This window comes from Sprattus sprattus (genome assembly GCF_963457725.1).
Source record: "Sprattus sprattus genome assembly, chromosome: 18".
Lineage (NCBI taxonomy): Eukaryota > Metazoa > Chordata > Actinopteri > Clupeiformes > Clupeidae > Sprattus > Sprattus sprattus.
Genome location: NC_137916.1, coordinates 19,885,486 through 19,905,834, shown reverse-complemented (window position 1 = coordinate 19,905,834; position 20,349 = coordinate 19,885,486). Strand labels below are relative to the sequence as shown.

The window sequence follows — 20,349 nt, the reverse complement described above, 5'->3', positions numbered from 1 at the left end:
ACCAAACCATTGATAAAAAAAAAATAAAAAAAAAATAAAAAAAATATATATATATATTTTTCAAATTTCAAACAGAGTGGTATCGGTATGGTATCGGTATCGGCCGATACTGCACAGCCAGGTATCGGTATCGGTATCGGAGCCAAAAAATGGCATCGGTGCAACACTAGTATTAAATGAAGGGGCTAGTGGCCACAATGGCTAAATCTTCTGCAAATTAGGAAAAACCACTACCATTGCTAACAGGAGCTTTAAAGAACCATTAACTTAAGAATCAATCTCTAGACATACTGGCACATGTTGACACGCACCACACATGGCCACATATGGTGCTACAGATAAGGCCCACTTGGGGTGTTTGGCAAACAGGCAAACAGAGGCAGGAAACAGCTGTGTACGAAACAGATGGCAGTGCTCACAATCATGTTCTCCAGGGCGTGCTTGGCCAGCCAGCAGTTCAGAAACACTGGGATGAACAGGTTTCTGAGGGTGGGCAAAATCACCTGGCAGACATACATGGTGAAAAACAAAACATACAATAAAAGTAATCAGAAAGGGTGTCTCAAACACACTGTAACACATCACTGGCTGTGTCAACCAATGCAATCCACAGGCTGCATTCACAGTTTGTTTTCCAATGAATTGGCGTGACATTAAATTATTGGCTGATTGGTTTACTCACAGTGATTACAAAGGGAACCGCGCTTATCATCTCCAGAATGAAAGGGATGCGTAACACTTGTTCCCAAACGTTTCCCTGGAAACCACAGACACAAACACACACACACACACACACACACACACACACACACACAAAAACATCCAGGTTAAAGGTAAAGGTGCCTCCATTTCCATGACCGTTCAGGCCAAGACTCCTGTAGAGCCTTCAAGGCTCCCTTTATTCATGCAGACCCTGCTAAGCTAAGCGCTTGTGTTCAATTGACACATCACCTACTTAGCGCTCCTTTTGTGTGGCGGAAGCCTGTTTATAGGCTGTCATGGAAGGGGAGAGACATTTCTGCGGAAATCAATGAGGTTTAAGCTCGGCGCCTGTGCCTGCAAACCCCCCAGCCCAGCCCACACAAGCACAGCAGTTGACAGCCGCCTTCTTAAGAATCATTAAGGGGCTGGGGTGGGTGGGAAGGGATGGCATGGGGGGCAGCCCCTATGTGCAAAGTGCTGTGGGATTACATGACCAGCAGTCACAGAGGATGGGCTTGTTCTGTCAAGCCCTCATGTCCAATACTTCACAATGGCTGACGCGCAGCACTCGACAAAAACACCACCTAAGACTACAGGAGACCTGGATGATCCTACCTTCCCTTTCTTTCTTAATCTGCGCAGGCATGCAAAAACACGCAAATGCACACACAAACACAAACTGTCTCTCATAAGAATACACACTTGCAATCACACACATTCATACACACACTCTCTCTCTTTTTCTCCTGCTCTCTCTCTCTCCCTCTCTCACACACACACACACACACACACACACACACACACACACACACACACACACACACACACACACACACACACACACACACACACACACACACACACACACACAAACACATACACACACACACACACACACACACACACACAAACACATACACACACACACACAAACACCCACACACACATACACCATAAATCAATATGGAGAACATACACACAGAGACACACACACATAGTATAGAGACACTGCCTCCCTCAATCTCTCTTCCTTACTTCACACACCCACACACACAGAACACTTAAGACCCTGTCTGAATGATAGTAATTCGCAGAGGGAAATCTGTGGCAGCGGCGTCTCAGATGAGGGAAAACGACCACCCCACACCCCCACGCTCCACCTCATCTTCTGGAGCACCTCCAGCCCTAGCTCTGGGAGTGCACTAATGAGACCTGGCAGCGGAGCCGACGTGAGGGTCGAGCGTAGCGTGACGATGAGAGTGAGCCCGGTGAGCGCGGGGGTACGGCGGTAGAGCTGGAGGGTCATTGGTGCACTCGTGCTTGAGCTCGTGCTCACCTTGTAGCTGAGGTACACCAGCAACATGGTCTCTGAGAAACTGATGAAGGCCACCAGCACCTGAGGAAGAGGAGGAGAAGAGCAGCCAGACAAAACAGGAGAGATGAGGGAGGAACGGATACACTGAGGGAGAGCAAGGGTGGGCAGGGAGAGGGAGAAAGGAAAGAGGAAGAGCTAGAGATAGAGAGAGAGAGAGAAATCTAGAGAGAGAGAGAGAGAAACTGAACAGCCCTACTCTCCCAGACAGTTGCACAGATCAATGGACACTGATAGAGAGAGAGAGAGAGAGAATGTAAGAGAGTGCAGCTGCAGGAGAGAGGGATATAGACACAGACAGAAAGAGAGATATAAAAGAGTGAGGAAAGGGGGCCACTGAATCTGACCTGTAAAGCCCAGAGAGGCAGGGGTCTGTTCACCCAGATGATGAGAGACCTGAAAACACAGACACACAGTGTTGCAGCAGCAGAAGGCACTACATGAAAGAGGCATACAGTGAAGCATCGCTTGAATATGCATGAGGGCTAAAGCGCTGAAGAGCAAACACCTACTGGAAAACAACTGGCAAACACAACTAATGTGAAACTAGGCAACTGAATGGACCGGCTCCGACAAAGAAGCATAATATCTACTTCTGTGTAATGATCCATTGTATCTGAAAATAATCAATTCCTTTTCTAGCATGCCGGTGCAGGTGACCCATCCAGGCACAATGAAAGCAGTGACCATCAAGGGATGACGTTCAAAGCTGACCCCATGCCCCCCCCCCCCCCCCCCCCCCGATGCTCTCTGCACACTGGCCTGGTTTTTGATCTCGTATTTCTGGGCTGTTTGCAAGCACGCAGGCAGCCGAGCCATATCTGCACCCCCCTCTCTTGCTTCCTCTATGATATCATTGAGTTGCTTAAAGTTTGGTCCCAGCTGCCAATAAATTAATGCCTTCATAGGCATGGGGGGACTCACTGCTGGCTAATGGAATCCCTTGACCCGGCTGTCTTTGCCAATAGAGCCCACTTCAATAAAAATGCAGAGCAGATCTGAGTTAGCGGCGAGTGGCTTTCTGTCTCAGATTGTTTTGTAGAGCAGGGAGGGAGCATATGGTAGCTAAATGAAGTATCTGAGCGCTGAACCCTCGGCGGTAAAGGGTTCCAAGTGTTATTGATTCGGGCTGTCTGCCACAGCTCATTAGAGGAGACTCCCATCAGGTTGTTCCCGTGTTCCTTGCTGAACTAGCTAACAACACCGACATCACGGATTTGATTCCTCGTGGGCACACATAAGCTACTGATTTAATTGTGTATCTGAGCTGTTAGCTGCTTTAAAAGCATCTGCTGTTCTAGACCTTCTATGTCAGCGCTACAGTTAGCGTTAACATCTTCTCTGTTGCGGACATGAGAGAGTACAGGAGGCTTACCAGTCAAACTGGCTCCGGATGTGTGATGAGGCATTCTGTTTGAGAAAGCCAGTGCTGAGGAGACAAGAGATACACACAAACACATGTGCACAGACACACACACACACACACACACACAATCAGAGGGTTGGCAAACCAGGTGTTTGGTCTGATCAATACAATTTATGGATGGAATGGAAATGAGCCCTAGTGACTAGTGACTATGTTTATGGCGGAGATAGTGACACACACACACACTCTGAATTCTATCTCTGCATTTTACCCATCCAGGGTAGTGATACACACAGTGAAGCACACAAACCCGGGAGAAGTGAGCTGCCTTCAGCGGCGCCCGGGGAGCAGTGATCGGGGTTAGGTCTTCAGCCGTGGATTCGGGCATTGGAGAGCAGTGCTCTACCACTTACCCCGTCCACATTTTACCTACTGGTCGGGGATCGAACCGGCCACCCTCCTGTTACCAGCCCGAAACCCTGACCATGGCTGCCCCCCAGTAGGCCATGGCTGCCCCATGCTTTGTATATCAGGCACTCATTCAACAGCGTGCACCAAACCGAACTGCTGATAGTAAATGGTCAGTTTCAACCGTTAAAATCAATTACAATTTTTGGTCTACATGAAAATTCATCAGAGGATCCCTGAAGGCACTATTTTTAACCTTTGAATAACTAATATTTTGCCACTAAATGGCCTCCAGTGCTTTGCAGATCAAAGGTCTGGCAGCTGACCTTATATTTTACCACTTTACCCTCACACAGTCTGATCAGTGGTCATAGTAATTAGCTTCCTGCTTTCCCCTTAAGTAGGAATTCCTATTCTTATTCATAATCCTATCCCTAAGAATCCCTATTCCTATTCCGAGGAATTCCTTTTTTCCCGAGGAAATCCTTCCTATTTCAGGCCTCGAGTATTTTTGCTCCCTCTATTCCTAATAGGCTCACTGTCATCGGTGCATCTGTACATCTGACTCCTCTCTCTCTTATCTCTCGCCGTATATTTCTACCCCTCTGTGTTCTCGTCTCAACCTGCAAAATCAGTCTCCCCTCTTCCCTCCCTCTCTCCTGTTTACCGTTCTTCCGTCTCTTCCCGTGGGTCGTCCAGTAGGACTCGCAGGATGTAGAGCAAGCAGCTCAGGACCTTCAGGAAGAAGTTGAAGAGCCGGACCCTTAAACCTGCAGCACAGTGAGAGAGAGAAAGAGTGAGAGAGAGAGAGAGAGAGAGAGAGAAAGATAGAGGGAGGGAGGGAGGGAGGAGAACCTCAGAGAGAACCTCACCGGTTACAAATGACACACGCTGGGAAGGAAGGGACCAGATGGAACGATACATTAACACCAGACTGATAACTACCACAGGGCACACAGGAATGGATGAGGACAATGAGACGGCACCACACATCACATTTGCAGCAGATAAAATCAAAAGAAGGAGGAAAACTGTGAGGCGTCTGGACTACATCCCCCACAAGGCACCTGATGAAATGACCAGCAAGAGGGGATGAGAAAAAAAACTGTTATGCAACAACAAGAGGTGACAAGAACAAGAGCAACCCACGCCTGCCTCAGCACAAGAAAAACACAGACACAGACACAGACACAGACACAGACACAGACACACACAAACACACACACTCTCAAATACAACATGCATACTCTCAGACCCAGACACAGAAGCACACAAGTCAAAAAACTCACAAACACCACACACATACACCACACACACACACACACACACACACACACACACACACACACACACACACACACACACACACACACACACACACACACACACACACACACACACACACACACACACACACACACACACACACACACACACACACACACACACACACACACACACACACATAAACTCACTGGATCTTTGGTTTTTGATGAAGAACAGCTTGAGACGCTCCTTGAAAGTGTTCTCATTCACATAGAACTCTACCTGGACTCTGAGAGAGGGATGGTGCAAATGAGAAGAGTTTAGATGAAAATAAAATAAAGAAATAAAAAAATTAAAATTAAATAAATAAAAAAAACAGACAAAAACAAATAGCAGGCAAACCAATCAGTGGCCAAACCACATCAACCATTCAAGGAGAGGAGCGGGGAAAAAGGATACAAGGAAACAGGAGCAAGCATGAATGTGACATGCAGTTGAATGGATCAGAAAAAGAGTGTGGGGAGAGAGATTAATAAAAATGATTAGATGAACAGCAATAAATAGCAAACTGAATAACAAGCCTGTGTGTGTGTGTGTGTGTGTGTGTGTGTGTGTGTGTGTGTGTGTGTGTGTGTGTGTGTGTGTGTGTGTGTGTGTGTGTGTGTGTGTGTGTGTGTGTATGTGTATGTGTGTATGTGTATATGTGTGTGTGTGTGTGTATTCAAAACTAATAGGCCTTGGAGGAAATGGTGTTTCTGCTTCTCCTCCCTGTCTGCCTTGGCACAGGCAGCTGCACTTGGCCTCATTATCAGTGCTGATTAAATATAGAGCAACAAATTACTTCCTTCTGATGTTCTGGCCGGCATGAGAGGCCATAATTACTGCACTTTCCTCATCCCACGGCTCCTACCGTCAAAGATGCAGGCCCTGTACCTTATGCCATTCTGCCACCAACACTTCCGTTTCTTACTATTTACCTTATGCCACCCAAACTCTTTTTATCTCTATCTCGTTGTCCGCATACAGACTCATACACACCCACACAATACACACACACACACTCTTACCTACTTACGTCACAGAGAGAGAGGGAGAGGGAGGGAAAGAAACACAGGAAATTTGACCGCCACCAATTTGTCCTACTAAACGGAGCTAAGAGTCGACTAACAGGAGTCATCTGAGGTGTAATTGTTGGAACATTGCGGCTGATGTCTGTCTTTCTGAGCATGAGAGCAGATAGGGGGAAGAGCGCCACAGCAGAGCAGACTGCCTTTCATGCTACTGAGAGCCAAAGACGTGACATCCGACTGACACAGAGCTGGGCTGACTCATCATGCTGTCCCCCTCCACCTCAAATGAGAGGAAATAGCATCCCCACACCAGTCTCACCCCACGCACACGGGCAAACACACACACACACACACACACACACACACACACACACACACACACACACACACACACACACACACACACACACACACACACACACACACACACACACACACACACACACACACACACACACACACACACACACACACACACAAACCCACTAGCACACATACACCATACATACACTCAGACAACACCACACACACACACACACACAAATCTCTGTATCTCTGTGCCTGTTTCAAGGCAAAAGACGAGAGGGGGAAAAATTCTATTTCACACAACGGAGAAAAGGGGGTCTTATCACTGTGGAGTAGGCCCCAGACAACAGGTGATACTCTGACACACACAGCTGCACAGATGCATACACTATACCAGCTGCAGCCCCCGCAACCCCTCGACCGCCCCGAAACGATGCTGCACTGTGTTGCCATGGCGACAGAGCACCTCTCTCTTTTTTCGATTCCCCCTCACCCACGTATGCACAGCCGGACACATGGGGTTAATATAATCAAAGTTTTGTGTTATTCATTTAAAGATCTCATCCTAGTGATGGTCTCGGCTCTTCCTAGATTGCCCAATGCTAGGCGCAGGCATCTTCGCTAACTGGAGGGAATGATTGCTGGCTTTGATTGGGCATTTAGTAACTGTCTGAATGATGAAGAGGACAAAAGGCCAGAGCTCTCACTGTTATGGCAAGATTTGTGCGTGTAAATGTGTGTGTGTGTGTGTGTGTGTGTGTGTGTGTGTGTGTGTGTGTGTGTGTGTGTGTGTGTGTGTGTGTGTGTGTGTGTGTGTGTGTTTGAATACTGTCTGTGGCCAGGACATGGTGTGAGCGACCGTGTATTAAAGACAATATAAAATGTTGTAAAAAATTCGACAACCAATCTTCAAAATCTCGCGGAACTTCATTTAGCCTCTGCTTCCACTGCACTAATGATTAAAATGCTAATGTGATTATAATTTATTTAACTCATTTCCACAAATGACTGTCCTTATTCAGCGGTAAGAAAATGAGTCAAGCTTAATCATTAAATACTGAGATTCTGAAGCCAGCTAGTATGTCTTCTGATATGATACTGAATATTTAATACGTTAATATTGAGTTTGTAGCGTCTTAATTACGGCCATTGTACTCTAATGAGATTGTGCTTGATACGCCTTTCATGGGGAAATCAATTCCTTGTTTTTGAGATGCATCTCTCTTTCATCTCAGAAACCCATTAAAAAGACTTGTAATCAAATAAAACTTTCCCTAGATGATAGCACTCTCCTCTGTCTACGCCAAATCAAGCTATTTCACTTTCTTCCATCACACATTGCAATGGACAGCACACCATGCTGTATTGATAAAATGTGCGCTTTTGCTTTACCGTAGGATAGATCTGGATAAAGACTAAAAGAATAAAAGGTAAAACCCCATCCTTTCTGTCCCTAGCCATTGCTTGCATTTGCATGCCCCCACCGCCTCACTGGTTTTCTTCATCTCTTCCCCCACTAAGACAAAACAGAGGGAGAACCCCCTACAGCATCCGTCTGGGGGCTATGGCAGTAGAGAATACAAGTGGAAATATTGCCCAATAAAAAAGAGCTAAGAGGTGGGATTTCAAGTGCAACAGACTGAGCTAAGGATAGTAAGGCAGGAAACAAACACATTAAAAACTCGTAAGGCCCTACAAATCCAAACCATGAAAAACAACCAGCTCACAATAATATGTCTCTCCTGGGTAGTAACACTGCACACCCACAACGAGTTCTTAGAAACATGAAGAAATTATTGGACACAAACATTGACTGTTTGCAAAAGGGCAAGGAATGTAAAGGGAGAAAGAGAATGTGTGAGTGCTCTTGGGCAGCTAAAGGCTCAGGGCAACTCAGGGTAACTTTCAGTCATTCATTCATGCCCAGTGGAGTTTGGATTGGAAGTTATGTTTACATATCTACATTAAAGTACATAGAGGTTATATTTACAATGAATCACTAAACAGATGTGCTTATCCTAAGCGACTTCCAGCACAGTGCAGATATATACATCAGCTTCCTGGATATCTTGATGTTGTTAGCACCTTGTTCTACCACTGCTAAAAGGATAAGAATTGATCCTAATCAACGGAGACTCAGTCAAGTGAATATGGAATGTCAAGATTCAGGTTTAATCTTACAATGATGATCATCAGAGGAGAGAGAGACGAGACCTAAGCTTCACTAACAGATAGTTTCACCTAGCCTGTTTCTCACTAACTAACTGAAGAGAGGTCTCCTGTATTTAACCTATACAACATGTTGGAGTGGGTGGTTACCAGAATGCTAATATTTGCCTAAGAGACAGGAGGGCTAGGAATTCTATATTTAAATGAGGAGTTCCTGTCCTGAAGTGTTATCACTTCTCACAGTGATCAGGGCATCTGGGAGCTGTGACCATTTGGGTTCTTAAAGAATCCACAGGAAGCTATATAATTAACATTGTATAGCTTTGACTGTGGATTACATTGAAATAAATGATCTTCTATTTCTCAGATACTATCACTGCTCTCTAGTTTTCTCCACAGGGAGTTCTCTTGGGGTTTTATTTCTTTATGCCTTCTATGTGTAATCATCCCAGGGGAATCTTGGTTAACACCAATAGGGATATTTATATGTGGCTAGGACAGAAAACTCAGCAAGCTTTATTCAAAGGAAATTGGTGATTATTTGTGAAGCGAATCAATCTTTTATCACAGTGGCCCTTCACATGGTGGAGAATGACAGTCCCTATTTAATAGTAGGTGTTAAAAAAACAGGCCTCAAGCCTTTCATTGGACTGAAGGCGTTTGAATTGTCACTACAGAATACCAGCGAGAAAAGGCAAAGCCATGAAAAGGGTTTGGATGAAAAGACGATGCCCATTAGCCACGTTTTTAACAAAAATGCATGTGTCACACTCATGCATGTTCACTTTATTTGTTTCTTTATCACTTAAGCTGTTGATCTCCTCCTAAAACTCAGAGACGGACCGATGACAGTGAACGAGGCATTTATCCACAACACTGAGATGGAGTACTCACATTCAGCCAGAAAATGTAAGTATGAAGTGAAGGACCAAATGGAAACAGTACACACACACACACACACACACACACACACACACACAAACAAACACACATACAAAATGCCCCTCTACAATGCGACAAACACACACACACACCCACGCATCAGAAGAAAGGTGCTATTTTAATGTGAGCGACAGGCGGAGAGAAATTGCACACCTCCATGGCGCCGCACTCCACTAAAGAAAAGGCTTATGTGCTCCACGCCACAACCAAAGAAGCCGAGACAGCTCGACCCTGACCCAGTTACACAGGGTCCAGCTTTAAGGCCACACAACAAGGAGAGGAGAGCGAATGAAAGAAAGAGAGAGAGAGAAAGAGAGGACGGGAGTGAGTGAGGTTGAAAGAGAGAGAGAGAAAGAAAGGATGTGCATTCATACGCCTTGTTCTGCTTCTTTTACTTTCTTTTTACAAATGCTTGCTTCTCAGCATCTCTCTCCCTGTTTTCTTCTTCCCCTGTACCTGACCCTTTATATGGATTCTCTCTCTGTATCTCTCCTCTCCACTCCCTCTCTACCTCTCTCTGTGCGGCTATGATGAAGTGAATAGCAGTCAGGGGATGTGCCGTGTCTGATGTGTTTGTTTGTGCCCAGTCTTTGCCTGCCCCCGCAGTCACTTCAAAACGCGACGGACAAAATTAAAGCCATCATTCACAGTGGCCACGCGAGGGATGCTAAGACTGTAAGTAAATGGGCACAATAAGCTTTTATTCACTCCTTCCTATCCGCAGCCCTTCTGAACAGAGTCACGGATTAAAACATGTCATGAATCATCTGCCACACCATATAGCCTTTCAGCTTCGTCTCACTCACACTACACTTCCTTTTATCTCCTCTCCGCTCTCTTTCTTTCCCATCCTCCTTACACCTTTTTTTCTCAAATTGCCCAAGCATTCGCTACTGAGTGCGTGCATTCTCTACTCTACTGGCTGTTTTGCTGTGGCACCACTTATGTCCACAGGTTTTTTTTAAGTAGCACAATAATTGGAGGGCCACGTCTTTGAAACAACGCTCTAATTGGGGCCCCAATTGACCCCTGGTCAAGCCCTCACTGCGTAAACACCCCACTCTGATTCCCTAAAAGTCTGCCACGCCCAGTGTCTAAACAGGCTCTACCACCACACAGAACACCCTCCTTAATATCTGTTATTTCCCTCTCGGCCACCCCTAACACCCCCACCACACACACACACACACACACACACACACACACACACACATATTTGACATTTGATCAAATGGAAATAAATGTCATTCTATTATGTGGCATGTCACAAATTCGAGAGGGAAAATTGGTCAAATATGATGATCAGATTGTTGCATCTCAGAGTGTCCCAGGGGCTGCTCTGAGTCCAATGAAATAGTCCTGCTGCATATTCGCCTAACCTGATTTTGAAGAGATAGAAGGCCCCCGGTCCCTCGGTGGGATGCGCATCCTTGCAGCTGCGTCACATGGTGGCAACCAATTCAAATGCCGTCGTTAGAGTCCCTCCTCGCACACACAAGCCTGACCCAATGGGCGGCCAAACATAAAGTAAAAAAAATGTAAAAAAAATAAACACTCAAATGGGCACTACGTCAGCTGTCAGCGCAGTTCTTTGTGAGCGTCTCTCAGCCGCAGACAGGCTCATTAAAGGCGACTGAAACTGATCGATCCAGCCGAGAGAGATAAAGTTGAAGATTGCCCACCGACAGAAACCCCAGCCCTCTCGCCCACAAAATAAAAATAAAAACTCCAACTCCCAAAACCTTATTTGACCAAGATTGCACGCCTCAACGCAATGCAGATCAGACCCTCTCAGTTAATTTCTCTCCCGCTTAGTAACTACAGGCCTCCATCATACCAGAGGCGACAAGACAGCATGATAGGATAAGACGGTGCTTAATGAGAGACATCCAGTGGAGGGAGCAGATCAGTTATACTGGAGGCTGTTCCACGGGTACTCCCGCACTTACTCACACACACACACACACACACACACACACACACACACACACACACACACACACACACACACAGAGAGACACACACACACAGACACACACACACACACACACACACACACACACACACACACTCACACACAGAGTGATTGAGTAGCTCCATCTCCATCTCCGGTGGCCACTAATCATCCACACCTCATGGGCTGAGCTGGCTCTGTCACTGAGGGTTAATCTCGCCCCCTGAGTGCTCCCGCGTTCCCCCGCCTTCAATGCCTTGCCTCTGATTCACATTTTCATTCTGTGGCTGGTGTATGGTGTTTTTCATGTGCGGGCATCTGACCCATCTTTCCCACTCTACTTCTCCCTCTCTTCCCCTCTCTAGCATCTTCTCTCCTTATTCTCTCCCCCTTCCTCATTCCTTCTCTTCATCTCTCTCTATCTCTCACCTGGTTCCCTACCTCTCTTCTCTAACTCTTTGTCTCTCTCTCCTTCCTTCTTTCTTTCTCTCCCTTTCACCTCCTTTCCTCCCTCATCCTCTGTTTCTCTCTCTTTTTCTCTCCTTCCCTCTCCCACCTCCTTTTTTTTGCTCTCTCTCTCTCTCTCTCTCTCTCTCTCTCTCTTTATCTTTATCGCTCTCTTTCTCTCTCTCTCTCTCACACCTAATTTGTGTTCCCAGGCTCCAGAGTGCTAACACCTCACAGTCTTCCTCTCAAATTTCTAAGACCGTAATTAGGTTGTGTTTGCACTTTTAAAAATGAAAAGCCAGGGACACCCGGGCACCAATGCATTTGTCAGGTCTCCCATACTTAGGTCGAAGGTCTACTGCTGCATCTAGTAGCAATTATACCACTGCCAATTAATTTTAATGAATGCAGTGCTTAAAGCCTAATCAAAATGTTTAGTCCCTCAATAGGTGGGGTCATGTTTGTGGAGTGGAATCGCTTGCTGCACATGTTTTTTCTCCCCTGCCCACTCCAGACATACTACCCCTGTTATTCCTCTCTCCTCTTCTCTTTGTCTGAAGCCTCTAATGAGAGCTTAAACTGTCTTGTGTCACGCTGCCAATCGCCTAAGGCTGACGCAGAGGTGTTGTGCATCCCCTTCCCTACTGACTATTCAGTGGCCTCTGAGTCAGCTGAGCGAGTTTCAATGTTGTTATTGTGCATGATGAAAACACACAAACACACACACACACACACACACACACACACACACACACACACACACACACACACATACACACGAATACAAACACACACACACACACACATACACACAAACACACACACACACACACACACACACACACACACACACACTCACACACATTCAAACACACACAAACACACACACATACACACACACACACACATGCAAACACACATACAGACACACACACATGCAAACACACACACACACACACACACACACACATACACACACACACACACACACACACAGGCCAGCAGCATAATCTATCAATAGTGGTCTTGAGGGACTGGCAAGGAGCCAGTCTTTAAAACCCTTCTCAGTTTGAGGAGGGAGGGGAAAGGCCAGAGATGAGATGGAGGAGGAGTAAGTGTGTGGAAACATTGCAGAAGGGACAGCTAAGCAGTGAGATTCAATAAGAGATTTTGTGTAAAAGACTAAAGGCTCTCATTTGTATGATAATCTTGAGATCTACTCAAAGCTCCCATGGAGTGCACCACACCACAGCATTACTGCCACACACAGATGGTCATATTTCAATTTGCACAGTTTAAAGAGATATGGATGGAGACTGGTTTGTGTGTGTGTGTGTGTGTGTGAGTGTGTGTTTGTGTGTGTGTGTGTTCGTGTGTGTGTGTGTGTGTGTGTGTGTGTGTGTGTGTGTTTGTGTGTGAGATTGGCAGAATGATTGCAAATAATTGTGGGGTTGAGTTTGAGGTTTGTGTGGTGGGGATGGCTGACTGTGGTTTAGATGGAGAAATCACTTTGATGTGTGTGTATATGTGTTGTATGTGTCCACTGTGGTTTTATTGCAGAGTTGAGCTGTAGGTGTGTATGTGTGTGTTCCGATGAGTGGTTAGATGATTGCGGAGTTGATTGAAGGTTTTGCATGTGTGTGTGTATGTCCGATGAGTGGTGGAAGGGGCGGCCTTAAGACTGATTTTTCAATCAGAGGCAGTGTTAGGCATCTTATCGGGCCGCATGTGATTAGACTGCGGGACTGAATGTGCTCCTGACCAATCACAGATAAAAAGCTGTATCCCCTAAAAACCCACCAAGAGGGCCTTTTATTTAGAGTGAGCGAAGCAAAAGGCCAGGCAGCTTACAGGGTCTCAAAAGCTTAGCATCAGCAACAGACCACTTAAAGGGCACCATACTGCCAACTGTGCAACAGATTGTAAGTAATTATAATATAGTGTATAAATAATCGTTTATATGATAGATATTAGTAATCTAAATGAAATGTAGTTATTTGAAATAATAATCATTAAAATGATTCATAATTATACAATTTACTATTTGTCTTTTATTTAAGATAGTACAATGCTATGGTTGGTGAATGTTTCACACTTGATGTGGAGCTGAAGTAGGATTGAGCTCTTAAAAGATCCCTTGCCCCCTCAAGAGCTCCCTAGCCAGGGCTCAAGTTCAGCGGGGAGAAATTATGTTTCAAAACGGTACAGCTCTCAAAGCGTTCTTGATGTTTTTGTAGCGAGCAGATAAAAAGGTAGTGATACACACAATAGAGCTGCAGTCATTTCATTGGCTTTTCTGGGCTGTGTGCCTGAGCATTGCCTGTATAATCTAACACTGTTTGCATCTGGTATTTAAACAGCAGTTGGGCAGAAAGAGCTTGTAGAGTGCAGCTGGAAAATGGTTCCAAAGAGAGGTTGCCCCCAAAAAAATACTGCTCTCAGACACATCCTTGCAGAGTACTTTGAATTGGATTGTGAGCTTGAGATCCTTTTAAGCTCTTGAATGCATCTTTAAGCTGCGAGATGAACCAAAAGTAAGGCCAGGCTCCAGCTAACATGGCAAGAAATAATCAAATGACAGTGCCTCGTTTCATCTGAGGTTATCGGTAGGAAAGCTCTTAAGACTGCTGAAGGGGTGGAAAGGCGTCAGGTGCATTCAATGTGGAGAGGCCCTTCAGCATTGTTTGGATAAAAAACACGGAGAGAGTGAGAGAGAAACAGTAAAAGAGGATGAGGTAAGTGATAAGGGTGAACAGAAAAGAGAGGGAGAGAAAGAAAATAAAAAAGAATGGGGGCAGGATACAGCGAAGTGGGCAGGGAGATATGAGTGTGGAGGATATAAGTGTGCACTGGTGTCTCCCTCTCTCTCTCTCTGTGTGTGTGTGTGTGTGTGTGTGTGTGTGTGTGTGTGTGTGTGTGTGTGTGTGTGAGGTGTGCTGTGTATGCGTGGGCGAGTGGTGGCGCGTGTGGGATAGCACCAGGTCTCTGAAGGTGAGATTAATGGAACTGCGAATAACGCAGACATGCCGGAAAAGCACCCCCCCGCCCCCCTCCACCTTGGGGCTTTGGCCACTAAATTAACCTGTCTGTCACAATTAATCAGCCCACTCCCTTTGCTGTGGAAGTCTATCTCACATCTGCTAACATCTCGGAGCACTGGAGGGACCAGTGGCGTGGCCCTCTGACAAATAGCTGGCAGGAGACCCCACCCTTCACACCCCCTCTCTGTCACTCAGTGCCCCCTCGCACACCTGTGAGTGATCAGGAACTGAGCGTGTGTCGCTCAAACCCCCAGATTAGCACTGAGCTAGCTGTCACGCTGCCCTCGCCAGGGGCGACGTAAACACTGCTGAGGGGATGGCGGGGAACTGTTTGTGGTGGGGAAGACCTCCATCAGTCCGCATGGGTTGTGTGGGAATTATGCTGCATGATTATAAGCTGATGGAGATAGATATACTCTCACCAGCAACAGGAGGCGTTTCTGTTGGGAATGGGGCAAGCTGTAGAAGCACACGCTGTGGGGTGGGGGTGGGTGGGTGGGGGGAATCTGCCGCCAAGCTGGCGACTCTCTCTGAGGGTGCAGCAAACCATAATTCACACAGGATCCTCATCCAGTGCCTTCTCTGTTTCCTTGTGTGTGTGTGTGTGTGTGTGTGTGTGTGTGTGTGTGTGTGTGTGTGTGTGTGTGTGTGTGTGTGTGTGTGTGTGTGTGTGTGTGGTACATAACAGATAACAGCGGAAATAAATATAATGTTTAACATGTCTTTCTCTTACCAAAGATAATACAGAGAAGCCATTGTTCTGCCATTGTCTGACCCTTTGGGGGCAGATGTCATGTCCTACCATTTAAAAACACAATAACTATTTGCACACACACACACACACACACACAAACATATGCTCTGAGACACCAGTCCCTAGGCTGCTGTGTTTAACGCCTTCTGAGTGCTTTCTGTGTAGGAGCTGTCTGCATATGACATGACACACTTCACTTGAGTACAATACATCCTATGGGAGTGCTGATGTAGAAAAAATAAATACGACAGTCAAAGGACTGATGTTGTGTACAGCCTCTTCTGTCAGGCAAATATGATCCCACCACAGATGGTGCTCCGCCTCAGACACAGTACCAATGAGGGGATCCCACAGAAAAGTCAGAATCGAAGCAGTTTCAAGCAACCATTATGCTAACAGCGCTTAATACTACAGACTGATCTCTCTCTCTCTCTCTCTCTCTCTCTCTCTCTCTCTCTCTCTCTCTCTCTCTCTCTCTCTCTCTCTCAAACACACACACACACACACTTCTAAACCAATTATCTGTTTTTCCCCCCTTTCTTTCACACCCACTCGCAAGCACCTGGCGGCAGTGTGCAAAGCTCATTCTTATCTTTGTTAAGTATTAAAGTGTTTTGACCCTAACTTCTCACCTAGCAACCTAACTGAGTTTCCATTAGCCTCAATAATGGAATACCTGGCTGAATTGCAAATCACCAGGTGAATAATCAAAAACAAGATGAGCATATATGGACACAATTTTCACTGTTTCTAAACTGTAACCAACCACATTTCACATTTGTGTATTTGGAATACGTGCACTAGCACTGGGTTAAGAATACAAGATGTTAAACTACCATAAGTGTTGTATGTAAGCTACACAGTTGGACAGTAGCCTAACACTGTATATGTGAAATTAGTACTCCACTAACATGCAAGTCTGATTTGACATTTAAGCTTATCAAGGGGATTTATTTAAAAGCCTGTTGCGCTTTGAATTGTAGCCACTGCAAACTGCATGTTTCTGGTACGAACACAGATATTCTCACGCATCACTGTCTCCATCACTTATGATACATGTATAGACCCCCCACCACCACACACACACACACACACACACACACACACACACACACACACACACACACACACACACACACACACACACACACTCTGTGTACTCATTTCCAATACCTGTTGCTGAATAATGACGACTAAAAGATTCAACATTAGCCTACGGAAGCGCAATTGAAAGAGCTCGCAACAAATACATAACATCACACTCATTGACATGTCCGTTGCCATAGTTACATTTTTTCTCCACGAAAGCGAGTTATAGTCTAAAGAACACTAATGTAGAGGGACCTACTATCATGTCATCAGCACCTTTTCTAAAAAGAATAAGTTCGTACTGCTTTCTTACCTGTCGTCCGCTTGCCAGTCTCCCAGCAACAGGTCTCGGAACCGGTACCGTGGAGGTAGCGGCAGAACCTCTTTTTCCAGCTCCACCATACTCCTAACGAACAGATGCGATTTTACAAAACTGGGAAGGAAAAGCAGATGCCCTTCCCTTGGTGGCAAGCTCCCAGTTGTGCTTTAATTACATGTAAAACGCATATTTGTGGAGCGAGGTTGGTATATTATGCCGTCACTTTAAAAAAAATCACTGTACCAACGTGTAGTGGTTTTGCTGTGGCAGGTGCAGCGGGCGCGCAACTGGTTGTCTCCTCCAGCTCAAGCTGCCTTCTAAACCATCACTGACAGGAAAACCATTAGCCTAAACAATCACTCGTCCCGTCCCTTGAACCGAGTGGTTCCTGTGAAATATGACGAGGACCCACATTAAAAAACATGGCACGGGAGTGCATCAATTGGCACACTAGCCTACATTATTATTCATATCAGATCCTAAACAGTTACATGTTCATATTTACACTTGTAAATATAAAATTCAGAGTGAATTAATTTCAGGAGGGTTTGAAACTAACATAAAGCCCTGATCCTTGTCCTATTTGATAAGGCTTGGAGAAGCAGCGGGGTTTCCCTGACTTTGGACAACGTACGGTACATTTCAGACCTTTACATATTTTCAGACAACAGCGTATCTCCTCCCAGCTTTGTGCGTGTCGCGAGAAGTGCATCTGCGATGACTATGGACAGATCAAAGGCGACTGACTGCTTCTAGTCATTGACTCGGTGTAAAACATTTATTTTGGTCATATGGTCTCCTTACAATGCAAATCAAAACAGCTATTAGTAGTACAACTTTTAGAACTTTTTTTGAAGGTTGAGAAAACCATTTTACCAAAAATGCTACTATTTCTTGCGTAATCTGCCCCCTAGTGGAGTAGCAAAGCAAAGTCCTTGAGGTCTTGAGGAGACAGGCAGCCCTCCTGATGCCCACAGTTGGCAGCAGGGACATGGAACCGCTGAACAGGTAGCAGTGGCACAGACAGCCCCCCGCTTTCAGCAACGATGCGGAAGACACTGGGCTGTCATAGCAGTGCCACATCCCCATCTGGCCAGTGCCAGGGATACAGAACACCCCCAGGCGTCAGTAGCTGGCTGGAATGGTGTCACAGCTATCTCTCTGGCTTTAGGCCCCGAGGCAGAGACCCTTGACTGTCAATCGGTTGTGCAGCAGGCCCTCTGGCCACCAGACTCTGCAGAGATCCCTCCGCTCAGCAGAATGATGCGCAGGTCTGTCGTTGACTTTCTCCGCCATGGCAGGGGTACCATAGCCTCAGCAGCCAGACAGAGCATGTCTTAGGTTGCTAGCATCACCACGCTGATTCTTTAGACAGAGAACAACTCACACAGAGCACTGGAAAGGCTGTAGGTCTTATACACAGGCACAGTTTACAGGGCAGGGTTGGACACATATGCTAATACATGAGGAAACTACACAAGGCATCATCATGCATAACACAAAGACTTCTAACCGCTAACAGAAGATACACCCTGACCCTAATGCAAAAGGGGAACAAGAATGCACCTCTTAATTCAAACATTACACATAGAATTATACATTACACCCCTTACACCCTACCCTATAACACACACAGAATTATGGGTGAACTCACCTACTTGAAACATGAGGGAGGAGCGTGCAGCCCTGCACGCTACAATAGTATGTAACATACAATATCATTCATGCAAAAATAACAACTTATTTCCATGAAATACTGCTTTCAAGTTGTTATAGACAAATCCTTTAAAGCATAAAGATCCAGTTTGAAGAATTATTTCTGTGGAGGTGTGTAGACTGACGCAGAATCTGGGTTAATAATGGGACTCCAAAATGGGAAACCGAACTAACTGATAAAGAAGGTTTGCTCTGTGCTGGGGAGTGCTCTGGAGCCCCTAGAGTTGGTTGTGTTGCACAAACTGATCAACATAATGGACAACACTACACACCCCTTCACACTCGAGTGGTCAGACAGTGTTTTCAGTCAGAGGCTCCTTCAGTTCTGCTGCAATAAGTCTACTGAAATGAATAGTAAATACATACATTCAAAACTAAAATGTTCTGTTTGCATAAGTATTCAACCCCTAAACATGAATACTTGGTACAGAACCCCTGTACTGCAATAACAGCCTGAATGAGTTGGAATGACCTGAGAGAGGTTTGGATGAGTGTTCTCACCCCCTCTTCTCTTGGTCATATCAAAGTGTCTTTGGTATTCCTTACCACTATGAATACAGGCTTTCTCCCTTGATGCGCATCACTGTATAAGATTAAACCTGTTTCTTGACAGAACATACACAGACTGCGGCCGTCTCCATCAAACTTTTAGCACTAAAAAAAGTGCTATCAAGCTTGGACAGTACCAGCTTTGCATTGTTCTTCAGTGTTTTACCTCATTCTTTTTGGTAGAATGTATGCTGATGGGACTGTGGTCCTGGACTGTTGTGCCACCGATTCTCAGGATATTCTAAAATATTTACTTTACTGTTTTTGAGACACTCTAGTGGTGCTTTAGCCTTGTGCCTTGGGTAATTTTCTTACTGGTAGGTAATCCATCTCCCAAGCCTTAGTTTTACAACAGACTTTCTTGTGATATTATGTAGAATTTATTTCTATTCATCCCCTCTTCGATTCTGAAGTTTTTATAGTCGAGAAGTATCTCCACGGCATGAGATTGCCACTGGGATGGTGTTTCTTGAGGCATGGGCGATGTTAGATGTATGCCACATTGGCACATCCGCTTTGAGGATTAGCCAAACAGCTCTATTTTGGTTCCACCTAACAACCTTTTCCCATATCTAAGATAACATCCAGGCATGCCTTTAATGTGCATCTATGTTTTTTTTTGCCACCCTCTAACAGTTTTGTGGATAATTTAAGATTGTGGACTCCTACACCAGCTGATGACCCTTAGACAGAGGTAGTTTTATGCTCTCTACCCTTACCATTAGGTAGTACCTAATTATGATCAGTTATGGTTGTGTTATGACTGTGACACCTCTGTGTCATTTGTGAATAACGTGTCATCCGCCTTAATCTGGAACTCAAGAGCATATGGCTTTGAATACTTAACATGCAAGTAGTATATTTAAGGTTTTATTTGAT

The 20,349-nt window shown here is 45.4% G+C and overlaps 1 protein-coding gene across 1 annotated transcript in view; it reads right to left on the bottom strand.

The window, feature by feature from the left end:
- The window catches only part of kcnt2b (potassium sodium-activated channel subfamily T member 2b), a gene marked incomplete at both ends in the record, with an annotated part of 45,450 nt that extends 28,162 nt beyond the window's left edge, over positions 1–17,288 (bottom strand). Inside the window, 7 exons of the mRNA XM_080856688.1 lie at positions 420–503; positions 683–757; positions 2,039–2,098; positions 2,422–2,470; positions 4,516–4,618; positions 5,324–5,403; positions 17,200–17,288. Of these exons, the coding sequence (XP_080712814.1) occupies positions 420–503; positions 683–757; positions 2,039–2,098; positions 2,422–2,470; positions 4,516–4,618; positions 5,324–5,403; positions 17,200–17,288 (540 nt within the window). The remainder of the gene's footprint in view (positions 1–419; positions 504–682; positions 758–2,038; positions 2,099–2,421; positions 2,471–4,515; positions 4,619–5,323; positions 5,404–17,199) is intronic.
- Positions 17,289–20,349: the final 3,061 nt, after the last annotated feature.